Source organism: Onychomys torridus, chromosome 17, assembly GCF_903995425.1.
Source record: "Onychomys torridus chromosome 17, mOncTor1.1, whole genome shotgun sequence".
Lineage (NCBI taxonomy): Eukaryota > Metazoa > Chordata > Mammalia > Rodentia > Cricetidae > Onychomys > Onychomys torridus.
Genome location: NC_050459.1, coordinates 17,720,676 through 17,742,831, shown reverse-complemented (window position 1 = coordinate 17,742,831; position 22,156 = coordinate 17,720,676). Strand labels below are relative to the sequence as shown.

Here is a 22,156-nt window from a genome sequence, read left to right as displayed (position 1 = left end):
TCCAGGGGAGCAGCAGCCAGATGTTGCCGTAGCTACCGCCAGCTCTCAGGGCTGCCTTGAGTAGACCCATCCGTTCTAACTCCCACATAAAGACTTGAGATCTAAAATATTAACCTCTAAGCCCCCAATTTTTCCTTCACTGGGATCCTCTGAAAAGAGTTGTTCTGTCAATAGACAATATTTGTACGAAGCGGGTCTCCCTGGTGTCAATGTGTGTGCTTGTACGGACAGCCTGGATCTGTTCTGAGGGACTCCGAGGGAAGCCTGAGGAGATGGAGCCTGAATTCATCACCAAAGGTTTTTACCTTCATCTTCAGACACATCCAGGATCTCATCCACCGTCTCAGGGTAGCTCATCCGATGTTTGTCGCTGACTAACTGAAAGGAGAAAAGGCAGGGGCTGGGAGCACGGTGTCTTTGCTTCAGTTCAGCGGCTGCCCAAGGTGAGCAGCCAGGAAAGGAGATGGAAAGATGTGCCACCAAAGAAAGCCTAGGAGGCATTTGATCCGGAAGCTGAAGCCTGGCGGGTACCATAGGCAGGATAATGCCAGACCTCAGGCTGCCTACCCAATTACCTCACCCCTTCCTCAAGCCCCATCCAATTCTTTGGTCACTAGGTGGCAGTATTGCCCCACCTGTAGCTTGTAGTGCCTACCAGATGGGAGGCATTGGCTTTGGGCGGTAACCCTCAGGACCCATGCTGTAGCTGGGGTTGGGGTTGGGGTGCCTCAGGGGAGGGGCAGACATACCACTACACTGGTTTCATCCGTGACCACCTTGAGCACGTCTGTGACAGAGATATAGCCCAAACGCTTGGCTATTGCCAGAGGTGTGGTTCCGTTCTAGGACAGAGGAAAAGCCAACAGGGAGTCAGAGGGGAGTGTCTGCCTCTTGTACACAGACCAGGTTTGCTTGGATTCTTCGGAAGGGCCCAAGTGGACAGTCTGGGCCTTGGAGCCAAGATCTGTGTATGAGTATGTGACCCTGGAGGCCATGAAGGTGAGAGAGGACAGTAAGGTGAGCAGGACACACTGTAAGCCCTGGGTGTTAAGTACATGGCCTTGACATGAGAACAGGGCCAAGCCTCCAAAGGCAGGCAAGCACAGTTGGGAGGAGCCGCTTAGCAGCAGGGCAATGCTCCCACACCTTCCTCAGCTGTCAGTAACTGCATGTTCTGATAGTTAACAGCAATCCTGAACCTTTCAGTTCACTAATTCGAGCTGTCAGAATTCACAAATTCCCCAGATGGGATAGGAACACTTTAATGCTTTGATCTGAAGAGAAAGGGTTAGGTGAGAACTGCAAGGCATTGAAGCGTTTATCTTTGAAGGTCCTTCTCTGCTTGCAGACTGTGCCCGGGCTCCACATGACATCAGCCCAGCTGCGGTTACACCCTCCGCAAACATCTGCAGTCAAGGGTCCACAGCTTTCTGAGTTGGGAACAGCCCTGTAGGCTAATCCCACCAACCCCACAGTCAGGACAGGAAATCCATCCCAAACCACAATCGCCAAGGCTGCTAGGGATGTCTTCCAGGTCCAAAGCACTTAATTTTGCCTACTTATGCCATACTTCACAAAGGTAGCTTCAAACACAGCAGAAGGTGTGTCAGCAGGAACAGTTACCAAGCCAGAGCAGAGGAGGCATGGTGTTGGTGAAGGTCACTCTCAAGTGACCAAAAAGAGAGCCATATTCCAATGTCTAAGGCCTGGAGTGCACAGGGCAGCTACATTATGGTGTGTAGCTCTGCCCAGACTCCAGAGTGTCAGCAACCTGTATGGTTAGGGATGCTGCCCTTGCTGTGTGAAATGGGACCAGTTGGGTACTCACCGAGCTAACCTCGTTCGGAGAAGCACCATTCTTCAGGAGCAGTGTCACAATGTCTGTGTGTCCTTGCTGAGCTGCTTGGTGCAAGGGACTGTATCCTAGCTATGAAGTAAGGCAGACATTGGGCAGGATCAGTGAGCTGTTGGGGCGGAGAACTGCATACAAACTCCAGAGTCCATCTACTAAAACTGCCCCCCCCCCCACTTCCTTCTTTAGGTTCAAAGCTTAGGACTGAATCAGGGCCTGGAGTGGCTCTGTTGCCTCCAAAGTGAGTGCCTAGGAGCTGTCAGCATGGGAGTTGGGTGTAAGGTGCCCCTGTACCTTGGTCTTGGCATTGACATCTGCCTGGTGCTGTAGCAAAAACTTCACCAGCTTGATGTTTCCATAATGACTGGCCACGTGGAGCGGGGTGTAGCCCATCTGAAAGGCAAGAAATGAACGTGGGTGGGAAGTCATCTGGGCATGCCGAGCACCAGCAGAGCCATGCTTAAATGGAATCCTTACGGAAGCAACTGCTTTAGGGAGGGTAAGAAAGGTAGGGGAAGGGTGAGGGCTGCTGTGAGACATGGTGCTGATACTGGTTAGCGAAGGGACAGAATCTGGTGTCAGACTGGGGAAGGTTGAGATATTACTGATGTCATCAAGCAGGCCATCGGAAGGCTGACACGAGCCTGGAAGACAGGGCTAGGCTGAATACTGTTAGCCTTGAAGGTGAGCAAGGGCAGCCGACATGAAGCAGAGGGAGGGCAGAGTGGGGACAAATGTCTGTGGAAGCACTTAGAAAGGTTTGCAGGGGTGATCGGAGAGAGCTGCACCAGGATTTGGGAAGCGTTCTCTTTAGAAAGGAGGGGCTGATGGGTCCGTGCTGACGGGAGGACAGACAGCCATGTACTGTCAATGCTGACATTCACAACAGCAGACTCATTTCTCCTACTAGAGGGGTGGGGCCCCACTGTAAGCATCCAGATGCTAGCTGAGTTACTAGAGTGTATAGGAAGTGACCGTGGTCTAAAGTGATGGGCCATGGTTATTCATGTGACTGTGGGCTGCCGGGCTAATTTCCAAAGAATCTATCCTGTTGGTTTTTTGCTTGTTTAGTTTTGGTAGGGGTGAACCAGGTCTCCCACATACCAGCAGGTGCTCCACGTCCTCCATGTTCAAACTCTGCCCCAGCTCCCATTGATTGGTGTTACACCCAAATGGCTGACAAGCCAGCCCCTCTTTGGTCACACATGTCCTTAGGGAGTCAGCTGAAGATTCCATAGGCTCTTAACACAGACCCTATGGGTCAGACCCTCATGTCCTGATATGTCCTTTGTCATCCATGAGGCAGCCTAATGTACAGAACAGGGTCCTTCAGGGATGGTCCCAAAGGACTAAACTAGGATAAGGATATTCTTGGGCTTTAAAGAGATTCTTGCTGAAGCTGTGGGCAGCTCTTCTTGGGGTGTCTTCAGCACATCATGGCTAGAGCATCTATGGTACTGAGGTGCATGTGTGCGTGTGTGCGTGCGTGTGTACACTGCTGGTGGTATCACTCTGCTCCTTCTTTGGGGTTTTTTCAGTGCTGGGGACGGGATCCTGGGCCTGACACATTGCTAGGACCCTGAGTTATGTCCTCAACCCTTTGTCCCTTCTACTTAAGGTAACAAAAGGAACGAGCGTGTTCCTCTTCCATGCAGTCCCTTCTCCCACCAGCTGGGGGTGCTCTTTTCTCCCTCTGGGCTGCCAGCTTCTTAGTCTAGATGTCACATTTTACAGCTCCTTCCCCACACTGCAGTCATGTCCCCACACAGCAAACGCCCAGAGCATTGTGCTGTGCACCACCCACACACTCACCCTTACACCACAACACAGGACTCCTTGACACAGAGATCTTGAGAGAAAGCCAAACTCCATTCAACACAATCCTGGCATGAAAGGGGCTGTACTTCCAAGTGACACAGAGGAAGCCCGGCTGTCCTCTACATGCTTACTACACACGTAGGACAGGACTTAACATCATGTGTAAACACCCCTTCCAAGTTCTTAGGACAAACTCAAAGGTCTAGCAAACTTTAAAGAATTCCCAGATGTAACGAGTGGCCATGAATGCCGGTGTCTCCAGACTTCTTACCAGTCTCAGGAAAAGGAGAAACACATTGATCCTCAGGTTTTGTGTCCATGAAGGAGACAATTCTGAGGGAGTGCCCCTGTGATGTTCTAAGGTATAAGGGGGGGCATTGTGATGGATTGTGACAGAGCACGCAGCGAAGGGAGGGAGCCATGACAGATGCCAGCATAGGGTGGCCTGCCTTACCCGGGTGGTAGCATCCACTGTGACTCCATGTTTGATCAGCACGTCTGCCACTGGGACATGGCCTTCTTGTGCTACCAGGTGGAGAGGAGTGAGTCCGCTCTAAAAAGAAACAGATGTGCATCAGCTTTGAGTCAGGGAAGAATCCCAGGCTGCAGTGATAGGACTGTGGGGCTTGAAAGCCCCAAGCCTATGCAGCACCAAATCGGCGATCTGACTGGCAAAAATCTTCCTATCCTGGGCCTCCATGTCCTCATCTGAATGTTAGGTGACTAACATAGGGAAGGGTCAGACAGCTTTTTCTGTTACGGGCCCGACCGCTAATTTATGAGACCTGTGTCTTTGTCACTTTGCCAATCCTGGGAACAAGCAGTTCCAGCCAGCAGGGAAACCACCGGGCCTGGCCGAGTTCCAATAAAGTTTTAGAGCACTAAGCAGTGGGCTTGGGTTGGTCCACAGACAATAGATCCACTCAACGAAGACTTTCAATTGTAGGAACTGTTATTTCCACGGCAAACTCGCTGCCTTGGGTCTAGAAGATACAGGCTACCGCCGACTTATCTCAAGGGCACAGCAGGGGGCATCTGAGACAGTGCCATCCACGTAAAATCATGCTGCAACTCTGAGAGCATGGGCTACCACTGCCCTGCAGCCCACGGCACTGTGAGGAGGGTGGGCCCTTCTGGGAGGGAAAGGACCACATTCTCCGACTTCTCACCAGCTTCCTCGCGAGAATAGTGATATGTCAAGGTGTTGATTGCTATGTGGGAATGTGCACAAAATCTGTTGGGAAAGCCTCCTTCCCTTTACTTCCTCAGCTGAATATAAAAGCCCAACTCTGGTTCCTCATCAAATGACTCTACTTCCTCAGGCTGCCCAAGGTCTGGATCCTGTTTCCTAATCTAATCTAATCTAATCTAATCTAATCTAATCTAATCTAATCTGTTGTTTCATTTTTTCTTAATTGGCAAGTTGAGATCATTAATATTGACAGTTATTAAAGAGCAGTGAGTACTGATTCCTGCTATTTTGTTGTTATGGTGTGGGTCCCCCGACCCTCTTTTTTGATTTGCTGGTCTGGGGTTATTTTATTCCTGTGTTTAACCTCTGAGGATTTGCAGGCTACTGAATGGGAAAAGATCTTAACTAGTAATACACCGGATACAGGGTTAATATCTAAAATATAGATATTAGAACTAAACAAATAAAAGAATAAAGAACTAAAAGAAAAAACTGAACATCAAGAAAACAAATAACCCAATTAAAAAATGTGGTACAGAATTAAATAAAGTTCACAAAGACAAAACACAAATGGCTGAGAAACACTTAGAGTTCAAGTTAGGGCTCAACATTCCTAGTCATCAGGGAAATGCAAATCAAAACTGCTTTGAGATTTCATCTTACACCTGTCAAAATGGCCAAGATCCATAAAACAAATCGTGTTGGTGAGGATGTGGGGTAAGGCGAACACACATCCCTTGCTGCTGGGAGTGCAAACTTGTACAGCCACTATGGAAATCAGTGTGGCACTTCCTTGGGAAACCGGGAGTAGATATACCTCAAAATCCAGCTCTCCATCCTTGGGCATATACCCAGAGAACTCTTCATCCTATTATAGAGGATCTTAGTCAACCAGGTTCATTGCTGCTGTACTCATAATAGCCAGAAATTAGAAACAGCCTAGATATCCAGAGATGAATGGATAACGAAAATGTGGTACCTCTATACAATGGAATATTATTCAGCTATTAAAAATTGAAATCATAGAATTCACAAGTAAGTGGATGGAGTTACAAAAAAAAATTCATCCTAAATGAAGTAACCCAGACCTCAAAAGACAAATATGGTATATATTCTTTCACGTGTGCATGTTAGTGTTTAAGCCTTCAATAGCCATGCTACAATCTGTACAACCATAGAGGTTAGGTATAGAGTAAGGACCTAGGGAGCAGGAAGGATCTCCCAAGGGGAGGAAAGTAGAACAAACAGACATGGAGAGATGGGGCAGACTGGGATGGGAGTATTAGAAGGGGAGGAGAGAGTGGGGTATGGAGGGAATACAGGAAGGACAGCTCACACTAAGGGCTACTTGAAGGGTTACATGGAAACCTACTACAGCAAAAGCTTCTTTAATATATATAAAATCTAAATGGAGGAGGCAAAGCCCCAACTAGATACCTTTCACCACCAAGTGAAACCTCCAGTGCCAGGAATGGGTTGCATCTAGTTGAGGCTCTATGTAGCACCCCCAAACAACTCAGACTATTGCCAAAGCTATTGGCTCCTCTTCGCAAACTAATGGTAAAGCCCTATTGCTGAGGACCACACCTACATACCTCACTGAACATGAAGTCAGGCTGGTGCCTACCTAGAACCTTCACCTCTGCTGCTGGCATTCACGGGACTAGAAGGTACTCTGCATGCCATCAGAGGAGGATGGGAATTTGTCTGTCCTAGACATGCTTTATCAATGGGATCAAGCAAGATTGAGAGCCGCTTTGTGTTTGTGTGTAGATGTACATGTATATGGGAACGTCTGGAGCATCAGAAGTTTACCTTGGTGTCAGTCTGTAGGAGCTATGCACCTTATCTTTGGTCTCTAACTGGAAACAGCTCTCTGCTAGCTGGTCAGTGTGGCATGAAACTTTGTTGGGTGCCAGATGTAGTATGAAACTTAAAAGGTCTTATAAGTAAAATCAAACCTGAGGCCAGGTATTGGGGTGAATGCTGGAAGATCAGAGAAGCAGAACAAGCCACAGTTTCCTCACCTCGCTAGTTCCACAGCTGATCCCTTTTCCTCAGACTGGAAGCCTCTGAGTCCTTATCCAAATGAATCTCAGCTGAACTGCTGCTCGAAAGCCTGAATGCTTAACCAGCCAAATGCTTAACCAGCCAAATGCTTCTAGTTTCTGGTCCTCATGCCTTATATACCTTTCTGCTTTCTGCCATCACTCCCTGGGATTAAAGGCGTGAGTCACCATGCTTGGCTGTATCCTTGAACACACAGAGATCCAGGTAGATCTCTGCCTCTGGAATGCTAGGATTAAAGGCGTGTGCTACCACTGCCTATCCCCTATGTTTAATATTGTGGCTGTTCTGTCTCTGATCCCAGATAAGTTTATTAGGGTACACAATATTTTGGGGAACACAATACCACCACAGGTCAGTGGACTTCAATGTTCCTCCTGCCTCTGTTACCCTAGCAACACTGGGACTATTACCACATGCTACCAGGCCTGGCTTTTTACATGGAAGGATTAGAAGAGCCAGAGAAGGAGGATGATACCACACACACACACATAAAAAAAAAAACCCCAAACTTTCTAACACAGAAAGTAGACATGCAGTACCAAAATATGCAATGTACTCCTGAATGTAGATGCTGGCCCACCCTGGGGCAAGCATGTTCTGGGTTTCCGTGGTGGTTTTCTCGTAGATCCTCAGAGGAGTAGAGCAAGGCAGTTTGACACTGGAGGGGTACAGTGGCTCAGGGTCTCACAGCCTTACCAGCTGGCTGTGGATTCAGTATGACACCAAGACAAAACTTACGGCATGCTGTCTGTCATCAGTGACCCACCCTCATATCTCAGGCAGAAGCAGAACACTGGGTAAAGCACATGAGCTAACCCCTTCACTGAAGGTATAGGGTGAACTCAGAGGGGCCTACCTTATTTCCCAGGTTGCCATTGGCTTGCTTTGACAGGAGAAGAGCCACCATTTCTGTGTGGCCCTCTTGGGCAGCAAGGTGCAGCGGGGTCACGCCTTGCACAGACTCGGCATTTGCCGACCCTCCATACTGCAGCAGACTTCGGGCCACCTCTATCTGGTTCTGCTTGGCAGCAATGTGCAAAGGAGTGTAGCCGTTCTGAAACAGAGGGAGGTACCTGAGTGCTCTTTCAGCCGACAGCCGAGGCAATGACAGGAGGACATGGGGCTCTGAGCAGGGCTGTTGTCATCAAGGAAAGCATGTTAAATGAACGGACAAATGGACACACGACTGTTGGAGGCCAGGCTCCAGTAGCCGGCAAACATCTGCACCCTTCTCACAGTCGGTTGTGACCAATCATCTTTCCCAGATGCGCTGCTAGGCAGGAAGCGATGTTACCAGGCACAATTCAGATTCCAGCTTCAAGGTGAGGTTAGGGAAGAGTTAAAGTTTCCCATCTCTCCCTACTGGCAGTAAGGACTCAAAGCCCCAAATGCTTCACATGGAAAAGAAAAGGAACCACGTACAGCGGCACACACTTATAATCCTAACATTCTGGAGTCTGAGGAAGGGTGAGCCTGGAATCAGTCAGGGCCAGTTAGTGAAACCCTGTTAAGCAACAACAACAACAACAGAGTGGCTGGTCTCGAGAAGCTCCCACTTCCTCTTCAGGATGTATTACTGTTCTTTTTCTTCTATTAGCTCCCTAAAAGGAACCTTTCCTGATGCAGTTGGGCCACGGCGTTGTTCTTTGGACCTGCTGGCAGGGGACTCAAGGACGTGGAGGAGCTAGCCAGTTCTATTCTCTGAGCCATCTGCGACCCAGGGTAGTATTCCAACCACCTAGATGACTTCTTTCTTTACATATTTTAAAAGATCATTAAAAGTAGGGGAAACATCTGCCTTGTTTATTTCTAAAAAAAAAAAAAAAAATTCTGGGTGGATCAAATGTAATTATGTACTCGCAAGGAAGTGCTTTCCGAAATTAAGACATGAGAACAGTGCAGCTGTGTGTGGTGGCTTTGCCAGATAGAGTTGGGCAAGAAAGATGACAAATGTTGGTCTTACCAGTTAACCATGTCACCCTGTACGAGGGTCTCACTCTGGAGTCCAAGCTGGCCTGGAGATACAACATAGCCCAAGTAGGCCTCAAACTGAAGGCAGGTTCTCCTGCCTCCAACTCTCAAGTGCTGGTCACATAGGTGGAATATCCCTTCTGGCTTTAAATTCTATTATTCATCTATGTTGTTTTTGTAGCAAATCATTGTCAGTGGTTGGGTTTCTAGTATGAGTGAGCTCCTCATCCTACAGTGGACAGGCAATAGGGTCAGTTGGTGATCTCATTAGAAACTGTTTCTTCCTGTGATCTTGCTGGAGTATTACCCCAACCACACATAGTAAGGCAGGCAGGCATCTGTATTCCTCCCTATTTTGAAACTCTCTCTGAGAGGTGATCTGCTTTAACAGACCATGGATTCTAGGTCCTGTTGGCTTCTTGAACTATGCTGTGTGTGCATAGCACTTGTGACCTTGTTCAGTTCGGAATTGGATCCGGAAGGTCTGGATAGGGCTTGAGGACCAGGTGATGCTGAGGTCGCTGGTCCGAGAACCATACTTTGAGTAGCCAGGCCCTGCAATATTCAGAGTGAAGGAGTGCTAAGCCAGAAGACTTCCATGACAGGACCCATGACCTCCTATGTCCATGCTACGTCCACCCAGCCTACACAGCAGACGACAGTTCCTGTGTGCGACTGTATCCAGACGCATGCTTTCCCACACTGGCCAGCATTCCTTCAGCTGTCTGTGGGTTTTTGCTTGCCACTCACTGTCTTCCTGAGGGACCACCCACATTTCTGGTTGAGATGTCTTGGTGAAACAAGGACAGCCACTCACTATAGCAGAACAAGGCTTTTTAGGTCTTTTCTTCACCCTCAAGGCACAGTCATTGGAGACATTTGCAGAGCATCCATGGATAGGACAGCAGGAGTCCCAGGTCACTCGGGCTGCTGTGGGTATCTAACACACTGTCATGAACAGACACTGATTTGTCAGGGACAAGCTTGCCCTGGAGATGGCTAAATCTTCCAGGTCACCTTGGGTTAAAATGGAAGGTATGAGTCACTGACCATCTCAGAGCATGGACCAACCTATTAGAGTGTCCCCCAAACCGGGACTAAAGGAACGATGACCTTTTGTGGGTAACAAGGAGAAATGGTATCTAGGTCAGAGAGCCAGGGAGAGGTCAGGCAGGGATATATGTCAGTAAAAGACTCCTCTTCCTGAGGAGATAAGCTCAGGGAAAGAATGCACAGGGGAGGGGATCTGTTCGCATCAGACCGAGAAGGGGAGAGTTTGGTTTGGGTGCAAAGGGATTTACTGTGAAATTCTACAAAATTGCCAGACTACTTTGGAAACTATTTTTGCCATGGAAACAAACCCCATCTGTGCAGGCTTTGAGCTGCCTTTCACTCTCTTTAAATATCATGAACCTGGCTCCAGCTCCGTTTATATAAGTGGGAATGAGGAGGAGGAGGAGGAGGGGGAGGAGGGGAGTCCGGTTTCTTATTTTTAGAAGCAGGAGTAAGTCAACATCTTAGCCGGCTGTGTGCTACCTCTGCACAATGACGTAGGGCTCTCTACCACAGGAGGGAGGAAGCCTGAGGAGACAGGGGCTTCCTGAGGCACGCTGTGTCTGCAGGAGACGGATGCTGTGAATTGAGGTGAGCATTATACTGACCAGAGAAAACAAAGCTGAAGCCACTTGGCCCCCTCCCCATGGATGAAATTGGCAGGTGTCAGCTGAAGCCCACAGTGACCCACCAAAAGACTCTCTCCTTGGTGGGTGGCACTGGAACCCCTGCTGTGTGACTGAATTCTGCCATAAGTCATTCTCAGGCTGTCCTGTCAGAAGGCTGGGCGCCTGGTGCAGGGACCATGGGTGTCTCTTTTATGCTGGCCCTGACTCTGCTCCTGGCCAGTCTCATGGTGTTCTCTTGCCCTCACAGATACAAACCCCACCTTGGCCCAGGGGTAATCTGGTCCTCAAAAAGCTCCTTCCTCTGTCCTCTGGATTTTTCCCCCCTTCCCTGGCCACAGAGTCCTATACTTGGCAGTGTATTTCAGAAGCCAGATGTGCAGCCAATGCAGAACATGTAGGAGTTATAGCCCCCATCACAATGTCTATATTCAAAAATAGAAATAAACTAGGGAGACCCTCACACTTAGACTCTTTGCTTCAAGAGAGGTGTGGCCACTGCGCCCAGCACCAGAACGTTGGAAACAGGTCCAGAATGGGATACCCCAGTGGACCACAGTCCCACCAAGTGAAATCTCTGAGAACCAGGCTTGTGGCTCCAGGAGGACTCTCATGGACTAGACCTTTGACCATCCGTTTACAAAACACAGTTGACATGTAGCTGGTGGGGGTGGGGACATGGGGTGTGTAAACTGAAGTCCACCATTGTGAGGGACCGTCTGACAGGAAAGTATTACCCACTTCCCATGCTATGAGCCCCCAGATGGCAGCAATGGTCCTACAGGTAGTGTTTGTGACGGTGTTGTGACATGTCTGTGTTTACATAGAGTCAAACACTAAACCTCTGAGGTTCTCAACTTGTGGGTCATGACCCCTTGAGGGGGTTGAATGACCCGTTCACAGGGGTCACATATCCTATATCCTGCATATCAGATATTTAGCATTGCAACCCATAACAGTAGTAAAATTGCAGTTATGAAGTAGCAACAAAAATAAGTTTGTGGCTGGGGGTCGCCATGGCATGAAGAACTATATTGAAGGGTTGCAGCGTTAGGAAGGTTGAGAAGCCCTGCTTTAGACAGGAGCTGGTTTAGGAGCCTTACCCAGGCAGGGCTGTGCGGGGAGCCACCTCGGGGGAGTAGGAGCTTGACGATGTCCAGGTTGTTGTGATGGACGGCTACATGCAGGGGAGTCAAGCCATTCTGCAGGGTGACAGAGCAGAGGGGAAATGAACAGCTTCCTTTCTGTGAGGGGGCCACTTAGACAAGCAGGAGCTACTTTCCAATCCACAGTGGTGCTTCTTTCCCAGGTAAGGACCCACCCAAAACTGGGCTGGGTGGAGTTTGGTGGTCAAGCACCTGGCCAGCATGTGACAGCCCTAGGCTTTATTTCATCACAGCAAAGGTGAAAATAAATCTCTTTATTTAAGCTTAATAGTAGAGAGCTTGTTTAGCCTACACTCCAGTGCTGGGTTCCATCATCAATACTGTAGAAAAAGGAAAAAAAAAATCTGCCTAAAGCCAGTCTCAAAGGAGAGGCCCTGAAAGACAGCTCCAGCAGGATCTAGGATCATTTCTTCATCCCTGCTGGGGAGGGGGCCATGAAATCAACACACTTGTTCAGAGAGTACCAGGCCCTTCTAAGGGACAAGGCTTTTGTCAGGATTGCCTTCCTCCAAAGACCATCCTCTATGGACGGCTGCCCAGCCAGGAGAGGTGATTCCCAGTGGGGAAGTCTGTCCCTTCTCACTTCCTCTAACCACACAGGAGAGGGAATCTTCTCAGACCAAGAAGGGGAGAAGGAAGTTCAAACTCACCTTTCCAGCTGCATTGGGATGCGCATCGCGTTCTAGGAGCAGCTCGGCCACCCGTACCTTCCCATACTTAGCAGCCACATGGAGAGGGGTAAATCCTTTCTGAGGAGAAACACAGGCCATCAGGACCATGGTGGCCAATGCCACTGGTCTGAAGGAAGGTATGGTTAGGATTCTTCTTGCCCTAAGCAGCATGGGAATGCCAATGTGGCAGAAGGGCGTATTTTGGTCCCTGCTAGAGGCTACAAGCCTCCCTGAGTACCATCTGGCCAACTCTCCTACAAGAAAGAGAAAGCTGCCTCCGATATTGTCAGTTGCTTGTCTCTTTTGTTTATTGTTCCTTTGGAGACAGTCTTACTATGTGGCCCAGGTTGGCCTTGAACTCCAGATCTCTTTGCTGCATTCTCTGAAGTATTGGATCACAAGTGTGTGTCACTCTGTCCAGTTATTTAGTTAGTTATCTTTTGCAGCTCTGGACAGTGAACCTGGAGGCTTGTGTGTACCAGGCAAGCACGCCTTTACAAAAAAGCTACTTCCTAGTCCTTGAACCCCTGGATCCTAGGAACAAATGTCTAGCAAGTTAACTGCTGCAGGAGAAATAGAAGGAACCTGGGTGGGAGCAGAGAACTGAATGTGCCCTTTCTGGGGAAGTAGATGATACAGTGGGCCTGCAGTGTCCCACAACCACAAAGAAGGTTAGTTGGTGATCCCCTCGGAGCCCGGGCCTAGCCTACTGTTTCTGAAACATCTGTGGGGTTTTTTTTGTTTGTTTGTTTGTTTGTTTGTTTGTTTCTGTTTTTGTTTTTTTGGGGATCCAGTCTTGCTTTGTTGCCCAGGTTGGCCTTGAGCACCTGGGCTCAAGTGATCCCCCTGTCTCAGCTTTCTGGATGCTGTGATCACAGATGGGCCACTAAACCCTGCCAGCCTGTTGCTTTCTAAGAATTGGAACAGCAGCTATATGACTGTACCTTGGTCATGCAGGCTTGGGATGCCTCCTTCTCCAGAAGGGCCAGGGCTGTGTCCACATGGCCCTCCCGGGCTGCGGTATGCAGGGGCGTGTGGCCAGCAGTGGTAGCTAGGTTGGGGCTGGCACCATTCTCCAGCAGGAGCTTCACCATGCTTGTGTGGCCAATGCGAGCGGCACAGTGAAGCGGCGTCTGGTCATCCTGGACCCCAGGTGAAAACACAGAACTGGAAATGTTAACCTTTCCAAACCCAACTGTATTTCCCAGGGGCGGGAGGCAAGGCCCAGAGAGTGCAAATGATTCAGCCATGAATAAAAAGATCTGGGATTTCTTCCAGTCTCTGAATTACAGAAAATAATATGCTCTACCTCATTTAATCCTCACAACTCACCAGCTTTGTGGTTAGTGCTACTTACTTGTTCAAAGGTTGGTTCAGCTTCCCCAGTTGTAAGTGGGGAATTGTAATATTATTTCATAGGGCTCAGATCAAACCGCTAATGGACACAAAGGGTTCACCATGTTGGACTAGAAAAGGTACTCAGTAAACCGATGGCTATTCCAACAAGCTTTGTCTCCCAAGCTTCTGCCTCGTGGACTTAATTTATGTTTGAACTTGACTTTGATGTTCTCTATGCCAGCAGTCACAGGTCTGCAAACCACTGATCAGGAAAGACAGCCATTTATCCCACTCTTTTCCAACTTCCAGGTATAGCTCATGGTGCAGGGATTCCACAGAAGGCATATTGGCTACTGGGCTCAAGCAAAGATGCTCAAAGGGGCCTGTCACCTGCAGAATGTAGGTCTTTGCCACGCAGCCTATCTAGCACACTTGATAGCTGATCTTATCATTTCTTCATCATCCAGTAAACAACAGGGGATCCTTTACTTTTAGATCAAGTGAATCCTGGCTGATTACCACCGGTAACGCCATCTTACCAACTCCCTTCCTCTAGCCACACCTACTCATTAGCCCAATAAAAGCTGCAGGCCAGCCTGCTCCCTGGGTTCTGTTATGCTACAGAAACACAGCTTGGATGCAAGAATATCTCTGCCCTTCTCAGAACTCCAGCAAAGCAGAGCTGGAGCTTTTGGTGTGATCTATATGGAGGTGGTAATGCCTGTGAGCCCCTGGCCTTGACCAGAATGGGTTCCCTTCACCAGGCTGGAGTGACCCTGGGACCCTCCCTTTCCTGCCTCCAGAGCTCACCTTGGCCTTGGCATTGACTTTAGCTTTGTTCTGGAGCAAATATTTGGCCACTTCGGTATGCCCTGCTCGGGCTGCCATGTGCAATGGGGTCTCTACTTTCTGCAAAATAACAATGTTATAGAACGGTTAACACATGCTGGGGTTGCAAAAGGACACACGCTGAACTGAGATTGCTGCCTGGGCTTGGGAGGATTTTGTCCAAGAGCTGGAGCTGCCCAGCCAAGTCTCTCTCTCTCTCTCAGTAGTCTAGGTAAATGTGAAAGGAAACCTCAGAGGTAATGAATATTCAAATGTGGGGATGTACTTCCAGATTGCACTTATAGAAGTTCCAAAATAAAACTCTAAAGATGTACAGTTGTGTGACAAATTTAACTGGGGAAGCATCAATAGAGAGGCCTGTTCGCCCCACTCCCAACACCTTCGCCATCCTGAGAATCCCATTTCTGTGGGCGGAGAGAACAGGGACCCCTTCCACAGCTTCCCTCGGAGCCATGGACCAGAGCCAAGCTCTCTCACTGTCTTCAAAAACTCACCACATTGGAGACGTTGGGTGACGCTCCCCGCTGCAGTAAGTTCTTCACAATAGGAAGGTGTCCCATGAAGGATGCCACGTGGAGAGGTGTCAGTCCAGACTAGAAGGGACAGAATGGAGTGTGATGAGCAGGACGGAACTTGCTCCCCGAGGAAGAGCAAGCTGCAATAGCTTACACTCGTCCATTGCTGGAGAGCTCCATGAATGTCTACCTGAGAGAACGGACTTAAACCAGGTGGGCTTGTTCTCAGGAAAGTGGCCACAGGGACAAAAGCTCTGGCAGTAAAGTGTTACCACTTTATAATTCAACCATCCTTTCCCATTGTGAAAAGTCCTCGTGTCTGTGAGTCCCCTTGATCCAGCCCCTTTTGAGAAATGCTGACATGTACACGCGCCTACGCATGTGCACACCTGCAGTCACGCTACGGAGAAAAGCCATGCAAGGCGATGGAGGGGGGCAGGGCTGACGGCCCACCTACACTTTCTCCTACCTCGGTGACTGCATCAATGGACGCGCCTGTCTTCAGCAGCAGCTCCATGACTCGGATGTGATTTTTCTTGCAGGCGATGTGTAAGGGGGTGAAGCCATTCTGTAGCCCACACAAAGCACACAGATCAACTCAGACAGTAGCCAAAGAACTGGAAAGACATCCTGCTCCTTCCCAGCCCACCAGCAAGCACTCATAGACCGCAGGATAGACCGTGTCTCTTCATGAACAGACAACAAACATGTGTTCCCTCTCTTTACACATCAAGCATATTTCTGAGCATGATGTTTGGGAACATTTTTTTAAAAATTCTGTCATATTTCTGGATATACTAAAAGAGTACTTTTTGGAGGCAAACTGCTTCCTTTTTATTTGATGCTGAATGAAATGGATTCTGCTCCACCGCATGCTACATTGGCATACCCTTCCACAGGGGCAGGGTTCTATCTGTCTGTCTGCCTCTTCTGTACTTCCGAGGGCAGTGCTTCTCAAACAGTCAGTTTTCGGGGGGTGGGAGTGAGGGTGGGGGGGGGGGTGGGGTTGTTTCCATGTCTTTGCTGTCACAGGTAGTGTCTAGAGGTCAGATACAGTGCCGAACGCCTTGCAATAGACAGGACATCACATTTCAACCCTAATATCAACAGCCCCAAGCTTGGGAAGCTTCAGTGACCCCAGAGTCTGGTCTGAGCTCAGTGCAAGCAGGTCTGAAGGAATGAATGCTCTTTTGCCTCTGGAGGGTACCTGCCCCTTCAGTTCTCGTGTGAGAATGGACAAGTGTGAGGCAAGGGTCCTGGACATGCTCTATGGCTCTTTGAACTACCCTGATGGCCTCTGGCCTGGGGAGGAGCACAGCCACAGGAGCACTCTGCCTGAGGTCTGAACTGCTGCCTCCCAGGGCTGTGGCTACAGTCCCCTTTAAGAGGAGATGGACTCAGCTCAAGCCAATGCATCCTCACCCCTCAGTAGGTTGAAGGCCAGGCCTGCTTCTAAGACGTTACTGCCTCTCAGCTCTGAGTCTGGCTGGGGCCCCTGAACCCACATGCATACCATAAACATGACTTCCAGAGTCAGAGCTCTTGGGGATAAACCCACAGTGGACCTCAGCCTGCGGGTAAAGCTTTGGTCACAAGTGCAGAAGACCACACTCCCTGGATATGGATTACAGTGTAAAACTTCCAGGCCCTATATGCCCTTGCCTATGGTACTGCCCTGGCAGCACCCATGCAGCTCTGCATCCCTCCAACCCCCAATCCCTTCACCCTGGCAGCACCCATGCAGCTCTTCGCCTACCCACCCCATTCCTTCACCCTTCCAGCCCTCCTATAGCAGCCGCTTCTCACCAGGGCTCTGGAGTTCGGCTTGGCCCCTTTGTCCAAAAGAACCTTAGCCACCCTGTGGTGGCCACAGTGGGCTGCCACGTGGAGAGGAGTCAGGTGATCCAAGGTGATGTCATCTATCTCTGCATTGTATTGCAATAGAAGTCGGACACAGTCGAGATGGTCTCCCTGAGCCGCCATGTGAATTGGGGACAAGCCGTTCTGAAGGGAGAGAAAGAGAGTAATAGCAAAGCCCCTGGGGACAGAGCAGGGGGCTCAGGACAGTGGTGGCAAGACCATTTCCTCCTTGTTGACACAGTTCTTCAGTGTGGAGCCCAAGTGAGCTGGGCTCTGACGAAAATGTTCTCTCCCACCTAGCCAAATCCTCCAGCATTTCCAGCCAGCCCCACACCTTCCAGCAGGGCCTCCCTGACCACCCTGGACTCCCCAGGGCTTTGCTGGTCCATACTGTTCACTCAGTCTGACCTTATTTCCGCCTTTGCCAAGTCATTGAATTTGCACGTGCCATCTTGGACACGACTTTTCTCTTAATTACAAGCCCTACCTCATTCTTCCCAAATGCTCACAGGGCCCAATAAATACATGCAACATGCACGACAGGCCTTAATTAATGTGTCTTTGAGTGGGAAAGGACACTAAACAGGCTTTAGATCTCTCTCAACTTTTTAATTGAAAAGCATTCCCATTTATTTATTGTGTGTGTTTGTGGGGTGGTGGGAAGGCATGTCTGCACCATGGTATATGTGTGGTCATTCACTGTTAAAGGACGACTTGCTGGAGTACGTTTTGCTCTCTACCATGTGAGTTCTGGAACCCTTACCCACTGAGCTATCTCACTAGCCCAGATATATTTTGTTTCATTTCGGTGTGTGTGTGTGTGTGTGTGTGTGTGTGTGTGTGTGTGTGTGTGTGGCCTTCGGATGTGGGCAGAGGCCAAAGGAGAATGTTGGATGTCCTATTCTATTGTTCTCTGCCTTAGTCCCTCGAGACGGTCTCTTACCAAACCTAGACCCGAACTGGAGGCCAGAAGGCCCAGGTGACCCTGTCTCTGTTCCCCACAGTCCTAGGTTTCCAGGCACATACACGGAAACATTCGGCTCTTTTCACATAGGTAGTGAGGCCCCAGATCAGGTCCTCAGGCTTGCACAGGAAGTGCTCCTAACCACTGAGCCATCTTCTCCAGCCCTAGGACATGGTTTTAATCCCTCCCTCCTTTGTCCCCATCAGACACACGTCTGTGGTTGTGAATGGGCCTGGTGTTTGCTTTAGACACACTGTCTTAATTCATCCCAGTCAGGAGGAGATGGGGAAGCACTGTGTGGCCAACAGCTTTTGCTTTTCCTGGAAGACTTGTGTCCACACCCTAGAACCTAGAGATGAGCCTGTCTCCAGCTTCTTCTGGAGCTTGACTGGAATGGTTTTAAATATATATATATATTTTAAAAGTTTCTCCTATCTGTGCTAGACTCTGAAGACTTTTTAAAAGCTTAGCTCTTGTACTTTCAGTAGCTAGGATGGAAGAAATGGGCTAGTTTAGAGCAGACACAGGCAAACTGAAGCCGGGGGCCAAACCCAGCATGCCATTTGGGTTTGTAAATATTCTTTTAATATTTCCTTTCATTTTTACCTATGTGCCTGTGTGTGTCTGTGTGTGTCTGCACAAATGCATGCTGGTGCCCACAAAGGCCAGAGAGGGTGTTAGATTCCCTGGAGGTGTTGGTTACAGGAGATTGTAAGCCACCGGATATGGGTACTGGGAACTGGTCTTGGGTCCTGTGCAAGAGCAGCAAGTGTTCTTAACCATGGAGCCATCTCCCCAGCCCGTACATAATATTTTATTGGAACATAGTCACTTGTCTGCATATTGCCCATGGATATTTTTCTGCCCCATTGGCAGAGTTTTAATTACAGCAACAAAATTGTCTGCAAAGCCAAAATATGTTTGCTTACCTGGGCTTTTAGATAAAATGTTGCTGACTGCTAATCTAGGTAAGAGGTTTTGGGTTGGGGATTTAGCTCAGTGGTAGAGAGCTTGCCTAGCAAGCACAAGGCCCTGGGTTCGATCCTCAGCTCAAAAAAAAAAAAAAAAAGATAAGAAGTTTTGCCTCCAGTATGGCAGGGAATGCAATAGATGTCACATGTACACACTATCACACTCAGAATCTACATCTCTGATTGTAGAGAAACTGGATCCTGGGTCTGCGTGGTGACTCATATCCATCGTCAATGTGTCTGGATTTTCAGTCACTATGGAAACACCTCTGGTATTTTTGAGGGTGTTTCTAGAAAGGTTTAAGTGAGAAATGAAAACCCAAACATGGGAGGCACCATCCTGCTGGCTGAGGTCCAGGACTGACTACAGAAGGAGAAAGAGAGTTGAGCACCAGCATTCACCTCTCTGTTGCCGACCATGGGTGTCATGTGACCCACTGCCTCATGCTCCTGCCACTAGGCTTTCTCTGCCATGATGGACTCAAATTCAGACTGTGAGCCAAACCAGACTCTTCCCTCCTGAATTTGTCGTATATTCCGTCCTAGCGACAAGAAGAATAACTAGTGCAGAAAAACTGGTACTAAGGAGTGTGCAGTTTCTGTGATAAACCTGACACAGAATTCCCAGGCCTTTAGAACTGCTTTGCGAGAGAAATTGAGTAGATTTCAGAACTTCAGGCTAGAGAAGTCCCAGAAGGCTATCAATAGGGCCCAGTGGGCCCTGCTCACCAGAGTGTGGGAGACTAGAAAGCTGACAGGAATGGATACAGGTGGTGATGGTCCAGCTCATGAGGGTTCAGAGAGGAACAAGCTCCCTTTCATGTTACAGTCTGCCGAAGAATCTGGCTTCTTTCTACCATGTCCTGAGAACTTGGGTGAGGCCGGATGCAAAGTAACGGAGGAATTCGTGTGGTGGGAGAAATCTCAAAATAGGTTAGCATTTGGGTGTTGTCATGGTTACTCATGCAGGTCTACAGTGAGCGAGAGAACAATTGTAGAAGAGGAAGATACAAAACTGTGTAGTTCAGCAGGAAAAGGAATTTAAAGTTGTAGACACGGTGGTGGAGAAGCAGCAGCTTCTGTTAGCTGTAACTGTTAGCGCATTAAAGAGAAAAAACATCCTTCTGGCTCTGGAAATGTAAATTGATTTGGAAGGGGAGAGCCTCTGAACACTGAATGCCACTGAACAGGGGTTCCCTGCTCACAACTTTGAAAGGATCACCCTGGAAGGCACACTGAGGCCAATGCAGCTGTGGTCCTGGGGTCTGGGCCGGCCCCAGAGCTGAGCAGTGCTGTCCATGTGTTAGTTTTATAGACATAAAAGAGGCAAGACTGAGGGGCTTATGGAGTCGTGTGCCGCAGTTCTAGAGACCACTTAGGCCCAGCAATGTGAAGCAGGGTCAGACTCTGCAAGGAGGCCCCGAGAGGCCATTGATGAAGTCGTGAAGGTGAAGAGTTAGTCCGTGTCCTATGAGGAAAGCTGCAAGTACCAAGCCAACGCAGCCTCAAGAGAGGCGCTCTGTGTGCCATAGGTGGTGGGGCCGGAGGGGCAAAGACATACAACCTCAACACCAGGCCAGATGTTGGACCCAGAGCTGTAGGATTTGGTGTCTGCCCTATGGGTTCTACTCTTGGCTTAGTCTGATCTTCCCTTGCTTCTAGGGTGTTTTCCAGAGAGGTTTATCTGAAGAGGGAACACCCACTCCGGATGTGGGTGACACCATCCTTGGGACTGGGACCCCAGACTGCATAAACAGGAAAAAGACAGCTGAGTGCCAGCATCTGTCTTCCTTTTTCCTGACTGTAGCTCAGTGTGACCTTCCACTGCTTCCCTGATTTCACCACCATGAGGGACCGTGTCCCCTACAACTGTGAGCCACCCAGAACCCTTCTTTCCTTAAATGGCATTTATAAGATATTTTGTCACGGCAAGAAGAAAAGTCTAGCTGACTTGGAGCACCGCCTGCCAGATGGCACACCCAGGAGGAAGCACACACCTTGGTTTTGGCTTGGATGGGTGCCCCATGGTCCAGCAGGATCTCTGAGATTCTTACGTGTCCATTCCGGGCTGCACAGTGGAGTGGCGTCAATTCATCCTTTAGAAGAGAGTGAGAAACGGAAAGCCCTGAAGACAGCCGTCAGTGGCTAGGTGGCACAGGTCTGTCTGTAACACCTTTCCCAGATGTGGAAGTTCTGGTTCTGCCTTCAGGCCAACTTGGCAAAACTTTAGCTCGGGTTTGTCATTGTCCCCTGGTGCACCCAGTGACTACTGCAGACCACTCAGGGACACTCAGGCGGCACACTGAGAGCCTGTCACCCAGTGAGACTCAAGAGCAGAACTCATCCCCCTGTCCTGGCCCCAAAGGCTGCTGACACCTACCTTGGTCCTTGTTTCTATCTGAGCCCCTCGGTCCAGCAGGAGCCTCACCATGATCACATTCCCCCTGCGGGAGGCGATATGCAGTGGTGTGATGCCATTCTGGAGGAAGGAAAGGGGGATCGTCAGAAGCTGGTGCTTCTTTGGAAGTTGGCAGTGTGCATACCACTCCCTAGCACCTGCCCACATCTCCCGACTACTGCAGGACAAGCTGCAACTTTAACTAAGGAAGAGTCGGGATCTGGGAGGACCTGATGGTTTTGAATTTCCTCCAGACAAAGCTGGTGGGAACTGAGAGACAGTTGGTCAGAAATCTCCCAGCATGAGGTCTTAATAGTCACTGGGGCCCTGGCCCCCCTAGGCATTTCTGAGACACAGGTAGATTCCAAGGTGCTAGAGAGAGTGTGTGAGAGAGGCAGGGGCGTACCCTGAACTCTGGACAGTGTGCAGAGACTCCAGCAAGATTACCTGAGGTGTGAAGTTGACACTGGCCCCCCTGTTGAGGAGCAGCTGGGCCACGTTGAGGTTCTCATAGTGAGCTGCGATGTGGAGGGGTGTGAATCCCGTCTGGCGCAAGAGAGAGGGAGAGTCACTTGTCACATACAGGCGCCTCCATCCCAGAACCAGCTTAGGTTTTTTAAACAAGTTAACAGGGCCACAGGGCCTGACCCACAGAGCAGACTTTGGCCAATGGCAAAAATCTATGGACGGGGTGAAGAGATGCCCTTGTAGCAAGCTATATCCAAAGGCTTAGCATCACTTCAGAGTCACATCTAGGCTTTGCCTATGGCCGAGGCAAAGTAAAAACTGAGATCACCTCTCTTGAAGAGATTTGAGTCACCAGTGAAGGGTTATGGGGTCCA

At 49.3% G+C, this 22,156-nt stretch overlaps 1 protein-coding gene across 8 annotated transcripts in view; it reads right to left on the bottom strand.

The window, feature by feature from the left end:
- The window catches only part of Ank1 (ankyrin 1), a 186,582-nt gene that overhangs the window by 40,461 nt on the left and 123,965 nt on the right, over positions 1–22,156 (bottom strand). For all 8 annotated transcript variants that reach the window (XR_004942988.1, XM_036166316.1, XM_036166317.1 and 5 more), the window contains exons 7-22: positions 21,762–21,860; positions 21,297–21,395; positions 20,914–21,012; positions 16,928–17,125; positions 15,591–15,689; positions 15,101–15,199; positions 14,568–14,666; positions 13,364–13,561; positions 12,399–12,497; positions 11,686–11,784; positions 7,789–7,986; positions 4,125–4,223; positions 2,147–2,245; positions 1,829–1,927; positions 750–842; positions 306–378 (exon numbers count right to left, since the gene is read on the bottom strand). Coding sequence is in view for 7 of the 8 variants with exons in the window: in XM_036166316.1 (XP_036022209.1) it covers positions 306–378; positions 750–842; positions 1,829–1,927; positions 2,147–2,245; positions 4,125–4,223; positions 7,789–7,986; positions 11,686–11,784; positions 12,399–12,497; positions 13,364–13,561; positions 14,568–14,666; positions 15,101–15,199; positions 15,591–15,689; positions 16,928–17,125; positions 20,914–21,012; positions 21,297–21,395; positions 21,762–21,860 (1,849 nt within the window). In the remaining variant the exon portion in view is untranslated. The remainder of the gene's footprint in view (positions 1–305; positions 379–749; positions 843–1,828; positions 1,928–2,146; positions 2,246–4,124; positions 4,224–7,788; positions 7,987–11,685; positions 11,785–12,398; positions 12,498–13,363; positions 13,562–14,567; positions 14,667–15,100; positions 15,200–15,590; positions 15,690–16,927; positions 17,126–20,913; positions 21,013–21,296; positions 21,396–21,761; positions 21,861–22,156) is intronic.